General features: G+C 33.6%; 1 protein-coding gene across 2 annotated transcripts; it reads left to right on the top strand.

Moving 5' to 3' along the window:
* Positions 1–1,258: 1,258 nt before the first annotated feature.
* LOC134532799 (cysteine-rich hydrophobic domain-containing protein 2) lies at positions 1,259–9,217 on the top strand. Of its 2 annotated transcripts, none has more exons than XR_010075185.1 (4): positions 1,259–1,404; positions 3,021–3,231; positions 4,134–4,312; positions 8,723–8,810. XR_010075185.1 is itself a non-coding variant. In XM_063369669.1 (4 exons), exons 1-4 carry the CDS (start codon positions 1,286–1,288, stop codon positions 8,771–8,773), a joined length of 498 nt encoding a protein of 165 aa, XP_063225739.1. In that variant the 5' UTR covers positions 1,259–1,285; the 3' UTR covers positions 8,774–9,217. The 2 variants fall into 2 exon arrangements, 1 of the variants encoding a protein (XP_063225739.1); XM_063369669.1 differs by having other exon boundaries at positions 4,134–4,250; positions 8,723–9,217.
* Positions 9,218–15,642: the final 6,425 nt, after the last annotated feature.

The raw sequence follows: 15,642 nt of genomic DNA, 5'->3' as shown, positions 1-15,642 counted from the left end.
CCCACCTCAGTCGCACGATATTTCGTGCGACTCGTAACTTATTAATTTTTATCCCGACAGGGAATTTTCTCATGTGCTACGTAATTCCATGTCCAGTTTAAGGACAGCGTATAGTGGTACTCAGTTTCGGCTTCACAGCCAACTAATTGTTATTACCGTAGGCTTGTAACGAGTGCTGAAAGCTACTGACTAACTTTCGCCTTTTAATTTTCACCATCTTAAATGTGTAATTCGTAACGTGTGTTTTAACTAAATATCTTTCATTGCTAAGAGACTTTTACGTGTACGTCTCCAGCTGGCGTATCCACGTAATTTTAGAGACATTAATATTTCGTCGCAGGCTAGACTGCAAGCCATCCTGAACATAGGAACTTCTCTACGTATTTACATGTCAGCCTAAGTTGTGGCAATACCAGTTCCGTGACTTTCTGCCAAACCTTTCATAGAGACGAGAATCCACCGTTTCAGCTTGTCGATATTACTTTGCAATCTATCTTGGTCGCGCGCGCCGCTACGTTCAGAGATACGCGTGTCACAGCGGTCCGACAGCGGACGCGGCCAGTAACGGGACGAATAAGTGTATCAATACTGAATAAAGTGCAGTGTCCTGTAACTCGTTTACCAATCATTTACAAGGCGTCCTGGGTGGCCTGAACAGCCCAGGTAATTTCCGAACCGAGACGTGCTCCTGCCTGCAGCCACGAGGCCGAACCCTCGTTAAAACCCCTGAGATTCTTTCCAACGCTAATATTTAATTAAAAAACTAAAACAGGCAGCGTAAGTGGCGTCAAGACTTTGCTTAAACTTGTTTCAAGTATTCGCAAAAGACAGACTTGAAGAAGATTATCTTATGATAGTTCAATATTTATTATTTCTGAGAGGTCATTCTCATGTATCTTTTTTTTTTTAAATACCATTTTATTAGCATTTTTTCAAACTCATAATTCCTTATCATTGAGTCTTGGAATAATATAATAATTAACCATAGAACACAATTTAGTTAACGCTAGATAAGATTTTCTTTTTTTATGATGAAACTATTATTTTGATTTTGGGTACGACATAGTTTTATTTTAGTTTCTAATATATATTTTAAATTTAACTTTATGTTTATTTTTACAGTTATAACATAAAACAAAAATGTTTTTTTTTATAACTGTTTGCTAAATCTACTTTTATATTTAGCTTTGATTTTAGTACTGTCAATGTGGCTTCATTGTAAAGTTAAGAATGTTTTGGTTTTATTTATGTTTGCAATGATCAGATGGAGAAATAGTGTGATAATATGGCGGATTTCGACGAAATATACGAAGATGAAGAGGAAACAGAGGCAGCTTTGGAAGAGACATACGTGACGTTGGTGCCAGACCCTGTTGTAGTCCGTGGAGCTGGCAATATGACTGTGTATGTAATTTTTCAAATGATTTTATAAATTCAGAAGGTCTAATGCGGTAACGCATTATTGCTGTAGAAACCTTTGTTTAGAAACGTCTTTCCTTGGTCTTTATGAATTGTTTCGTTGGCATGGAAGTAATTGTATTTGTAGTAGTTATTAAATTATTAACTAAATCAAATAGCCAATACGTTCTTGAGAAAAAAAAATTAATTTTGCACAGAATTATTGCCAAGTGTTTAAAGGCCCGGACACATTCTACATAAGCTTTTCATAGGCACAAAACAGTGTTTTACATAATTATTGATATCAATGTAATACAATAGGCCTAATTACAATCGTACTTTGCGAAAGGCATTTATATAAAACTAATGTTATTGTTAAGAAAAGAATGTTTTTTTTTTTACTCTCGCTTAATACAATGTTATTACATAAACTGTGATAGGTTTATCCGCCAATCAGCTCTTAAGGTCCTACTACGTCGTCTTATTTAGTTGATAAACAAAGGTATTGTGGCCTAGGTTGTGCTACTAATATTTTATTTTGTTCATTATTTTTGCACCATTAAGTTAACCAAAAACATCACTGTCCAATACAGAAAAAAATTAATATTAGAATTCATGTTCTATAATGGATTTTATTCTGTTATACAATTTTTTTCCCTTATAATTATGCGATACCAACTACAGGAACTAAAGGCTAAATCAATCAAACAAAAGAATAGGGCTAATTTTGTGTGTTGTGGAAGTGTTTATCGCTATAGTTTCAATGTGTTAATGCTACGTTGATTTTGGCCAGACCTTAAGCTGTATATTGCCCTGTTTTTTAGTATCGGTCTTGAGGGACAGAAAATGTTATAAAAAATTTCTAGTATTGATTTATATGTTAGTATCATTTAAGTTATATGTTAGGCTTCACACAATAAAATTATCTAACAATATTATAATGGTATTACTTACTCTCTAATTACCTGTACTTAATTTGAGAAACCACATTCCACATTTGCTGTAGCTGAACAATTTTATTTTTGAAGGCTTAGTTTACATTGTTACAGTTTTAGCTCTTGATGTAGACAGTTGGTGAAATTTTTATGGTAATTGTGTTTAGGAACCTTAAAAAAAAAAAAAAAAGTTAAAATACAAAAAAAAAAATTGGTTTGGATACTATTAATGGTTTTCTCATTTTTGTGATTAGTGTTTAGTTAATAATGTGATACAAGGGGTTAATTATTGTAATTAGAAAGTGTGGCCTTTACTTGCTCTGCTTGTGTTCCAGGAAGCAAAGTGCATAGATTTATAATGAAAAATGAGGTGGAGAAAATAGTTGTAATTATTCAATGTTACTCATACTTTGCTGTATAATTAACAAAAATTATTAGGCCCTAAACACCATTAGTGGGATTATTTCTCCGATAGTTTTCTCAAAACCTTTGAACTCCACAATATCTGTAAAGTTATCTTAAGAAGTATCAACAAAAGTTGAATTATCGTATTATTTTAAGCAAGTGGGAGTGATTTATATTTTTCTCTATTTAACCTTCAACTGCTTCAGCACTTGTTAGTGAAAAATGTTAAAATCTAAGATTGATGCCCTTGCTATGTTTTCGAAATGCCAATTTTGGTTGCAGGTTTGGCCTCAGCAACAGGTTCGACACAGAGTTCCCGAACGGACTGGTGTCACGAGTGGCTCCGGAGGAGTTCAAGGGAACAGTGATGAGAGTGAATAGCGTGCTGAAGAAGACGCTCCCAGTGAACGTCAAGTGGTTGTTCTGTGGCTGTGTTTGCTGCTGTTGCACCCTGGGCTGTTCCCTGTGGCCTGTTATCTGCCTCAGTAAGAGGGTTAGTCATTGCTTCACACATATGGAATTTACTTATAATATACCTTACCCTCCCACACATATCCAAGTTTATCTTTTTGTATACACTAATCCTGTGGCGCATGTGCTTGTAGTTTTATTTTAGTACGTTGGAAGATTCTTGCCCCATTCGGATATCTTAGTAGTTTTCAAATTACACCCTTTGTGTGTCCATGTAAGCGAGGCCCTTAATGACACCACCTTCTTCTGTCCCAAATCTCTTACAGATGTTACTATTTCCTCCTTTTTTACCTCCTCCCAATACAATCCTATACATTTAAAGGACACATTATTTGTATATTTGTAAATACTTTAAATTGCATACTAAATAATATTTGGTTAAATCATATATCGTGGGCTTAGTGGAAAAAGTCGGTAAGTCCAATTTCTGGAAAAAGACTGTTGTTCACTTAACAAGTTTTGCTTGCCTAGAATAGCGATTTTAATGGACTTGCCGAAATAAAACTAGAAGTAAACGTCCACAATCATTCATTATTTGGACTTCCAAACGTTTTCTTGGCGAAGATATTGCCCTTACAACTTCATTTGTGAAGTTAACTCATTTTCACAAAAAAGTGGACTTACCAACTTTTTCCACTAAGTCCATGATATATAATGTATGTGTGTGTGCGCATGGGTTTTTGTGTGGGTGTGTAGACAATTAATTCATATTTAAATGTTAGACTTATAACACTCCAAATTTGTTAAGTTTTTTTTTTGTTACACATGATGGATTTGCGGTATTCCAGTAGCACACTCACATTCCAGTGTGTTTTTCCTGAGCTATAAAACAGGTATAAGAGTAGTTTTGAACTGGTTCTTGGGGATTGGCCATAGCACTGGTTGGAATGACATTGCTGCACGCTGTACTTGTGTGTGTTTCAGACCCAGCACTCGATAGACAAGTTGCTGGAGTGGGAGAACAGCCACTTGTACCACAAGCTGGGACTCCACTGGCGTCTGGCCAAGCAGCGCTGTGACTCCTCCTCCATGATGGAATACGTGCGTGCATGACTAGACTAACAGCGTAACAACAGTAACATTTCATTTTTATAGCACTATAGGTATTTGGAATTGCTGGTGTGGCCAAATAACTATTTATGTGTTTATTTGTGTATTTATTTATTTATTTATAATTTGTTACATTCCTACCTATGGCTTAAGGCCTTGGACAGTAGCCATGATTAGAGACAGGTGTTTTTGGTGAAAAAATTTGCACGATTTCGTTACTTTTTATGAGATGATTTCGGTATATTTTTCGCTATTTTATCAGTAGTTTCGTCAAAAATTTCGTTGATTTTAAAACTGCAATATGAGGTTTATAAATATATATGTGTTTAATATGTCATTTAAGAGTAGAACTACACAGTTTGTCTGCATTTTTCAGGTTTTAAAAAATGCATATATTTACTAGGCCTAAACATGTTACAAAGCACAGTACTGGAAACTGTTTTAAAAATTTACTGACAAAAAAAAAAGGCTGAAGTCCTAACATAAAAACAAATAAGTTACGTCTATTTTTACCTGTGGCTAGCTTATATCAACTTCCAATAAGTGCTGTAAAAAACACGACTCGCAGCTATATGAATATTTCAAGAGTAGGTAGGCCTAACAAAATTTATTATCGTAACGTTCTGTTTATCTGCTTAAGAATGCACAAAACTGTTAAAATATCGTACGCCCTACCTGCAATGTACTTGTGCATCCATTGACAAAGTTTCGGGTCATCCAGTTTTTAAATCTGGATGTTTGCTTCGATAAAAGCTCGAGTTGTTGACATAATGAACTCATTCTTGTCTAATTATTATTATTTTTTTTTTTTTTTTTTTTTTTTTTTTTTTTTTTGCCGTCAACAAGGCTGATTCCAGCGAAACTTGCCTTTTTGCACCGGATTGTTCACTTTCCTTGTTTTTGTTATGCGAGGCACTGTTTTTTTATGTGTTTCAAGCACGTGTCTTTCCGTTGCCACTCTATTCTAACGTTGCAGTACTTGCACATGAGAATTTTTTGCACTTTGTCAAAGACATAGAATCCTTCGCTCGCAAACTAGGTCGCCCTGTCAAATACTGTCACAACCATTTTAAAATCAACGTTTTACAAAAAGAAACAGCAAAATCATTTGATTACATCTACGCCATTTTAACAACCTGTGGCGATAGCGTGACACGAATAAGACTTCCTAGACTATCGAACGTCGTTAACAATCGATTATAATCGACTGCTGTTATAGTCATCAAAATACGGACGTTTAGCTATTTTCAGTGTGTTTTTTTCTTCATTTTTTTCGTGATTTCTCTAAGTAATTGATAATTTCGCATTTTTGAGTTTATGTATATTAATTTCGTTAATATTTCGCGTATCGCGAAAAACACCTGTCTCTAGCCATGATACAAGTAACACAAATTTACAAAAGACAAAGGCAATAACAATACCAAGACTACATAATAATACCAAGACAAAGAAAAAAAATTCAAAACAATTAAAAACAAACCAAAACATGAAAATGATAATAATAAAAAATACTTATATATATGTAAGAAATACAGCTAAAGATAGTAAACAATTTAGCATGAAAACTTTATGAATGAAGCAACTAAACGACATAGTATAAACCACATAAATATATTATTTGATTCTTAATGAAAATTATATATTAAAATTAAGATGGTAAGATTTATTTATTTATTTATTTTATTGACTGAGGAAAATAATTACCATACTTGTTGAAAAAGTCAAATTACTAAGTCAGTATAAGATATGCTAAGGAAAATTATTCATCATTAACGTTTGAACAAAAATAAAATCATATTTTGGGGTGAAACACTCACTAGAGTAAAATCGTATTGCACTGTTAAGCAATTTTTTTTATAAATATTCTAACACACTTCCCAATACATAGTTGAATTTCATCGTTCTTCCCAAGTATATCATCCAAGTTCATTAAATATGTCATTAATGGAAACATGCTGTAACCCTAGTTTATTTCACATTCAGATCCAAATTTCGGTCCTTACTGACAGCAATAAATAATTAGATAGTAAGATCTTGGATCTGGTAATTTTGTTGAATTGTGGACTATCAATATACATGTAGTTGTAACAGGAATACCAAAAAAGAATTAATGTACAGTACAGAGGTATTTATATCAAGTTGTAATATGCTGGTGTATATAACAAGAGAAAGTAAATATGAACATTGTTGTAGAGATACGTGTGTATGCCTTCAAATAGATCTGTGCAGAAATTCTTCCTACTTGTGTTTTGAAGGAAATGGCCCCACTTCTATGGAGATAAACATACATGTAACACGTTGGGCTGTGTTAAACTGTGTAGAAAAAAATCGATATTACTTATGTGGCTCTCCGATGGTATGTGCTGATATTATGTAGGCCACAGTTAGGTGTTAATTAATTAGAGTTACAAATATACATAGACATACACTAGGGTAAATGAAATTATAAGTAACATAACACAACACTCACAAATAAAATATATAATTATTTATTGCAAACGAAAAATGGATTCAAGGTTTACTCTTATTAATTATATTTATTTAATTACTAATGATATTCAATACCTAACTGGTACTTGGCATCATAGATCACACATAAATTTCAATCATCAGGAGTTATGGTGCGCACATTTAAGTTTTAACAAAAGTCTTTATTCAGGTTCGTCGAAGTTACACAGTTTTACTATATGTTTTTAGGGATCTTAATTAAATTTTCCTCGGCTAGTAAGGTTCGAAATGTCGTCGGTAGAGCTCAGAGCCTCTCAATCTATAGGACCTCTGAGTCGATGTAATAGTGTGTAAAACAGTTAAATTCGTATTAAAATATTATTTAAATCGTAGATAATGTCAAATTACTTTAAAATATCAATGTTTACATTTGTTTCTGACGGCAATGTGACGGAAAACGGGAGTTACGTGACGATGTGCATAAGTGGAGGAAACCAATTTTTGGCACTTTTAATTACTCACGTCTTACACTCCTAGATCATTTATCTTTTTAGATAAATCCTAAATTATGTTCTAGACTCCCTAGAATACATAATTAATCATCCTCGGTTCGGGATGCCTATCGCTCATTAGCTAAATTGTAGGATTTATTTCCGTCGACGTCACAAACTACAGCTTTCTTAGCTGGCCATTATAGAACTCTCTCTCCTACTAGCTTCTTAAATAAAGCCAGTTAACTTAACTTTCAAATGGCGGCCCGTGATTGGCCGAAAACCAAAATCAGTTACATAATTTCCTTAATAAAACGTGAAATCCGCACGCAACAATAGCGCGGATTACAAAATTTCACGTACAATTTAAACAAAAAATTATTAAAATAATAATTTACATTACAAAATAACGGCGTTAACTTTACCGTTTACCGTCTTAAAGTTCATTTAGTCCTTAGAGGGGTCCCAACAATACATAATTTCAGATAGTCCAGAAAAGTCCATAGTCACTTTCTCATAGATACTCACAAAAATAAATTACTGTTTCTGAAAATAAATAAAATATTAGACATAGAGCAAACAAAATAAATAAATCGTAAATAATAATTAATCTGTCAAAACAAATAACATGTTGCAGTACATTGTTCTCAAAATAATCATTGAAACTAACTTGTGAAATATAAAAAATATAGCCTGCAGTAAATTTGAAAACAAATAACCTGTGAAATATAAAATACAACCTGCTATAAAACAGAAAACACAGTTCTGAAATTAAAACCGACAGTAACTATAAACTCTGAGTGAACTAAAAATTCCAGCAGCGCAGTAACGTGACTTTGTGACCAAGGTCGACAAACCCAGAATCCACCTGAAGAAATCTGAACGCGAGCTGCTGGATTGGAGCTGGATCCCAGAAAGAGCCGGGTCAAAGACCCTGCACTTTTCCTTTAAATGGAGGCTGCGTAGTCGTGTAACCCTTGCTGAATTGTAATGTCAGTTACAGGTGAAACAGAAAAAAGGGTGGGGGGGAAGTTGAAACTACAATAGGAAAAATGAAATTATTACCCAGTTATAATAAAAATTTACAAGAAATTCCATTTATTTGAATTATTTTACCAATTTTGTGTGAAATAGTTATTTTATGACTCACTGACTGCAATTTTGCAGTTTTTAAAACTTTTGTCTGTCTGTATGTGCACTTATAACTCAACAATGGCTTGACCAATTATCCTGAAATTTGGAATTCAGTAAGATCATGTGGTTGCGCAAAAATAAGCTATATATCATCAAAGATAAGAATACTCGTTTCTGATAATTATATGACAGATGCAAACTTAGTCACAGAGCTTGTGATTTTTTTTGTTTTTTGACTTAGTTTTGTTTTCGTGACAGTGATTTGTTTTATTTTATTATCATTTTATGATGAAATTCATAACCAGCAAAATCAATTTATAACTGACATAAATTATCTTTAAAGCGGGTGGGTGAGATCTTGCAGTGATGGTAGATGGTCTCTTGTTCCAGGTACTGCTCATAGAGTTCATTCCGAAGATTCCGATCTACAGGCCTGACTAATCTGCTGTGCACGAGATGACAGGCTCACAGCGACTGCCTACTGAACCCCACGTGTGGTGACAGTGTGCTAACAAACTTCGAAACTGTAGTGTGTCAGTGTTGGCCTGCGACAGTCAACTGCGTCTTGACGTCACACAGCATGCAGCGAAGCAGTTAAATTGATGATTGACGTGATTTTTACTGGCGTTAGCTTTTCGAAGCTAGCAACTTGCGAATGATTGTGTCGTTTAGCTATGTGTACCTTTGTTCGCCATCGTGCGATAAATGGCCAATTGTGAGAAGAATGCAGAAATATGTTGTAATGTTTCGATCTTGTCCCGAAAGGCTATAAGTTTGTACAAGTCAATCCCAATATGAGACTTTTCTTGTGATTGTGAAAACTTACTGAATTTTGCTCTAACAACATTGTTTCAACAATAAATGCTTGTCAGCATCTGTTTTAAATTTGTGCAGCAACTTCTCCCAACTAGTGGTGCTTAATTTACTATAGTTCAAGCAGAAGTGTGCATAACTGTCGCATAACTCATGTTAGCATGGTGTTATTTTTGAATATCTTTTCTTTTTCACAGCTTTTAATCCATGTCATTGGAAGGGGAGATCATTTTTTATATTAATCTTTTAAGTAATCAATTTTAAAATTAATTTTTTAATGTACTCATGTGTATTGTTCTAATTTTAAAATTAATTAGGTGTCCGTGTTTGAAATCAATTTTATGGTAGATCTGTTGAATGAAAGATAATCTTGTTTTTTATTGGAAAGAGAGTAATTAATTATTGTAGACTATTAAATTTTTTATACAGACACTGTTATATTATGCTATTCATGTCACTTGTATTTAGAAGTACATGGTAAGATATTATAGCTGTACTGTCATTTACAGCGTTTTATTTTCCGGGTCACAGATGTATGTTCGTGAGCAGTTTTTCAGCAGCCTCAGAATATTTATACATATGTATTCAAATTTACACCTGTTGCTATGGTCATTTTTACTTATGCATTCCTTGTTTAACCCTTTCCTGCCTAGAAATGTAAAAAAATTGAATATTGTAATTTTTATTTTATTTTTATATTTAAGTAGGCATAAAAGTAGGCCATAATTTTTTCCAAATTTTTTTATTTATATTTAATATATTTTTTAATGATGGGACTTTTAAGTCCTGACAGGCATTTATCATATGTCCAGCTCAACAAACAAAAAAATGGGCGCTCCAGACTGGTGCAGTGCTGCCGTTTTAGTGCTGCAACCTCTTGGCTGTCAATCGAACTTCTTCGAAAACTGGCAGAGCGGAGCTATACAGGGACCCAGAGGTCCCGACAGGCAGCATGTGGTTTCAAACATGCACACACTATTTCTATGGGGCTTCAAACATTGTGGGACTCACAAGTACCGCCAGGCAGGAAAGGGTTAATTCATGGGATAAGGCACACGGGTACTTGAAGAAAACAGGTCCCAGAAAATGGTCTGTGCCTTTGTGACAGAAAAGATAATGTTTGTGTACCTCATAACACACGGCAAGGAAGTTTTTGTGTGCAAGGTAACAGAGTAGGTACTACAAACCATATTAGAACTAGTTGTGATACTCATTGTTGACAGTTTAGATTTTTTGTTCATTGCAAAGTTTTCTGAAGCACTTGGCTTCGTACATATCTATATCGCTACATCCAGAAATTTTTAGATAGTTACTTGACACTAGTATTTCATTACTTGCAGAAATGAATTAAAAGTAATTAATTTGAGCAGCTAAAATTAGTTTGTGTGTCTGTAAAATTTATAGTTTATAGAAATATTTACCACAAATTAATCTCTTTGTTTCTACTTAAGGACCTAGTTGTGGATGTTATGTTTTAATTCATTGATACATATTATCCTTGGCTTATAACCATAGGCAAGCTGATCATGCAGAACTCTGGTTTTTAATTTTTTTTTTCTGCCATTTACATACTACTTCTGTATACCTGAAGAACCTTGTTTTTAGCACATTCCTTCAGGTATACCTTGTGAATAACTTACTTTCGTCTCATTTAGAGCTGTGTCTATATAATATACGTATACTGTACAGTTTTCTGGCGAAATGCAGATTTGCTGAAAATGCTGAATTGACATGTGCTCATTTGTCAGTTGTTTTGCAGATAGTAAAATAATGTGTTAAAAATATGTTCATTGCAAGTTAACCAGCATTTAAATTTTTAAAAAGTTATTCCTAACAGTATGAAGATAATGTTATTTCCAAACACTCAGGGTGGGTGTTTTGCTTGTAACAAATATGCAAACACTTTTATAAACAATTTTAAAAAATCTTAACATTTAAGGCGTTCACTTATCTAACTAAAGGAAACATTGAGTAGTGATTCAAAACATTATTTCACCATAACTTAATACTACTACTATTGTGGGTGACAGAATACAATTACCATGTTTTCTCGCATAATTGTCGCACATTTTATTCTAAAATCATGTTTGAAAAGTAGGGGTGTGACCATTATGCGGGGGGAAATTTTTTTTTTTTGTTAGATAAAGTATTCATAAAAACAAAACCTATTCATGGAAAGTACATTTATTTACAAAGTGAAGTATAAAAGAGCACGCCAAACAATTTAATTCAATAAGTCATGCCACAAAAACCTTTCTTAAACTTTAAATAGAAAAACAAAATCTGTGATCCAAATGCAAGCCGAACGAACGCGTAACTGTTGTAAACACCACGAGTGAGCGGGGTATCAAATGTACTTAACTCGGTTCTGCATAGAGAGCGCGCGTTGCATGCAATCGGCGAGATATCGATATTCGACTACGTGTGCGCGCTCTATACGGGAAGCAACATAACTAAACAGTAATGATTGCAACAAGCGCTGGCTGCAAATTTGTAAGCGGTACACTGCGGTTATGGAGACGAACAATGAAGGTTATAACGTTTAAAAAGTCTTTAAAAGAAAATTTACACATAACACAGTTCCGTATTTCCGTTATTTAAATAGTACGTGGTAATTTCTGAATAAATATTATATTTATACTTTCAAATACATCATTTTATACGGAAGAGATACCTACAATCGGCGAGAGATCGATATTCAACTACGTGTGCGTGCTCTTTACGGGAAGCAACATAACCAAACAGTAATGATTGCAATGAGCGGCTACATTTTTGTATGCGGTACACTGCGGCGACGCAGACAAACAATGAAGACTGTAATGTTTAAAAAGAGTCTTTAAAAGAAAATATACACATCAGACAGTTTTATATTTCCGTTATTTAAATAAGTACACAGTAATTTCTGAATAATTATATTTTTACTTTAAAATACATAATTTTATACCGAAAAGATACCTACACAAAGCGCTTGGCATCTAATAGCAGGACCAAAAACATCATGTGACATTTACGCGAGAGGTTTTTTTTTTATACGAATTTTGACACCCTAAAATATGGGTGTGACAATTACGCACGTGCGACGATTATTCGATAAAAGAGGGTACTTTATGGGATAGGTAAACATATTGAAGACCTAATAACCGACAACCAGCAAGTAATTATTAAAGTTAATATTGTGAACATTTAAAGTTTAGAACAAAGTCCACACACAATTTAACTCCAACTCATCCTGTTTCTTCACAGTAAAATACTGTGATTATACATTTTTGAAATTTGGTAATATTTTCTGACAAAAGTATTTTGTTAGGGAGATAATTTCAGATCCTGCCATATTCTTGGAGGATTTGTTTGATAGAGCTAAACATCACCAGTTACACAGAGGCATAAGGCAACATATCTTACATGAGTGACCACCTGGATGCCTGTCACTTTGCGTGAAGCTGGGATGTCGGGATGGAACCCCTGACCCTTGCCACATGTCACGTTAGCAATCGCAGTCACGAGGACCATCAAAGGCTGGTGTTAGGCTGGGTAGGAAATGGAGAGGGGGAGGATTATTATACAGAGCAGGGTGCAACCTGTCAATGTCCATTTGAGTTATTTACGTAGAATTGGTAAAGCTGTAAATGTCTTGGTTGCTTAGGCATGGATAAGTATTTCTTGAATGTAGTTTGTTACAAAGACCTACATACATTTGCAAATTTGATTTGTGTGTCTGTGTTCGCAAGATGTAATTGGAATGACTTTCCACATCCCCTTTCCTCACGACCATGTGCATGATTCATGGACCCTTTCTTGTTGATAATTCATTAAACTGACTATGAAACTATGTGAAGTTTCCTTGTGTATCAGCTATGTTTTTATATGACTTATGCACTGTATAATTATAGGTTCTAGAAAAATAATATGTACAAATCTTGCAAACTTATATTTAATCTGTAACAATGTTTTGGCGGGGGGGGGGAGAGAGATTTAGTTTCCTAGGCGTTGTGGTGAAGGTAAACATACTGGGAATCAAATTCTTTAAAAATTTAATACATCAACTTTTATGTAATCTGCAGCAATGACGTTTTTACAGCACACACGCTCATGCGCTGAGAATCTTACTTTTAATCATCCCTGGAAACTTAAGTTTTCATTATTTAAATGTTATTTAAGTTAATGCGTAAAAAATTAACTCTTACAAACGCTTGAACAGAAAATATGGGTGCATGTACTTATGTATGCATGTGAGAAGTTATACTTCTTTGGCATCATTAAAAAATTTTTAATTGCATGCAAATAATTAATTACAATAAAATAATAAAAGGGCTGGAAAAAGATAGTCCACTCAGTCAATAAAGTTCAGTTGAAATTTGAAAAATTATATAAAATTTAGAGAATAATAAATATATGACAATTTGTACTAAATATTGTAAGATTCTTATTTTTAATAATTTATTATTATTTATTTAATATTTTAAAAGAAAATAAATTTAATAATAAATTCAAAAATTTAAATTATTTTTTAAATATTTATTATTTTCTTAATTTAATATTCACTTATCATTTTTAACAAAAAGTTATCATTAAATTTGTTCATTTATTTTTATAAATCGTTATTCAATTTAAGAATAAATATTTAAAAATTAATATTTTAATGTTAGATTTTAGTTTTATCAAATGTTTTATTACATTTATTTTTAAATATTTAATATTTAGTATTAATTATATTAATATTTTAATTAAATATCAAATAATACATACGGATAGTTAACCTCAATTATATTGAAAAAGTATATAAGCACAATTTTTTTTTTACTAATATTTACGAATAGTAAATAATATTAATCAAAATATTCAATTTAAATAACTACTGAATATATTTATTAGCACATATATATAATTCGCACTTGTATGAAACTAAAACACGTTTTCTGAATGTAGAATACAAAGTAGAAATATGTGGATAAATATTATAAATATGAAAACGGTGATCAAACTTCAGAGGCGACGAGCGTGCCAACATGCAAGACTTAGGGCGCGGTTACACGGAACCCTGAACTACTTCAGGTGAACATGTTTAAATAAACACGTTTACAAACGCATAAGTGTACGGTTACACGGTAGTTGCTGAAAAGTGTGTTCAGCTCTAAAACAGATTGTCTACTGTCAACGAATGACTGTTGTTGATCTTCTCTATTTTGTATCCAGAAAACGCGGTATTTTCTCACTTGTTTATACAGTATTATCAGCAGAAATGGAATGTTTTTTCATATTTCTCAATATTTTTTACAAATCGGTAATTCAAACAACATGCACAGAAAATGTTTTAAACTTATTTTTTAATATTTTTTGAGCGAGAGTACCTATCTCAGTTTTAAGAAAATAAAGGTCAGGATCTATTAAAAAATATATATATATATATTTTTTTTTTGTTGCATTCGGTAAAATATTACTCGAACTTGTGCCAGGACACTTTCCATCTTGAATTTCTGCAAAGCCCTGTTTATATTCTAAACAGCCAATCAGAGGCTAATGTAGAAGATATGTCGATCTGAACTACTTTGCCAACCTGTTTGAGTTAAATGGGAAATGGCTTCGAGCGAAACATGTTCAGACTGTGTGTAACCGCACTCAACAGCTGAACATGTTCACCTGAAGTAGTTCAGACTCCCGTGTAACCGCGCCCTTATAGAGGTTCTATTTCTATTTTGTTCGTAGCTTTTTTTTTTTCGAGAATGAACGGTTTAGCGGGCAGCTTCAACCTGTTAATTTTGTTTTACAGTGATGCGTACGCATCTTAAAATTTCACTTATTTTTTCATAGCGCGCCTAAAGAAGTGTAACTTCAAAAAAATATTAATTGCTTTCTTGCGGCCATATAACAAACCCAAGGTTTCCAATGAATTTTATTAGCAATAGAATTGTAATTTTACCCTACAATCAAGGTAAAAAAATGCATTAAAAATATTTTGAATATTAGCCGAGACCCTGTAGGCTATGGGTGCCTGCGATATTGTCACCCCCCCCCCCTCCCCACCACCCTAATTCTAACCATAAAGGAAATCCAATACTAATAAAAAAAATTCTCAGCCCTGTTAACAAAGCTTAAACTTTAATGTCCTGCCATTTCATGATGTGAAATGATAGTTGCTGAGGAGGCCAACTAGCTTAAATTAAGAGATCCTTATGGGCCACTATACTTAACAAGTAGAGCAGAGGCTCTCTCTGGGTGTGACATCACCACATGACTGGCAGGAAGTAAGACATCACTCTTAAAGCCACCGTGGGAGTCCGTCGCACGTGGTGTCACTGAACGGACAAAGTCTTACGATAAACGTTCATTACAGGTCTGGGCGACAACTCACGCAGGGAACTAAAATCAAGGAACAACGTGCAATGCAGAAAAAGTTACATGGTGAGTTCAGGCCGGCCGTGGAGTCGATGCAAGATTACAAAAAGACTTACACTATTACAAAATTTGGTCACAGATCCACAAATGTTGAAAGGCTCCAT

Source organism: Bacillus rossius, chromosome 6 (assembly GCF_032445375.1).
Source record: "Bacillus rossius redtenbacheri isolate Brsri chromosome 6, Brsri_v3, whole genome shotgun sequence".
Lineage (NCBI taxonomy): Eukaryota > Metazoa > Arthropoda > Insecta > Phasmatodea > Bacillidae > Bacillus > Bacillus rossius.
The sequence above is the reverse complement of the archived record's forward strand: the minus strand, read 5'-3'. Positions and strand labels throughout refer to the sequence as shown.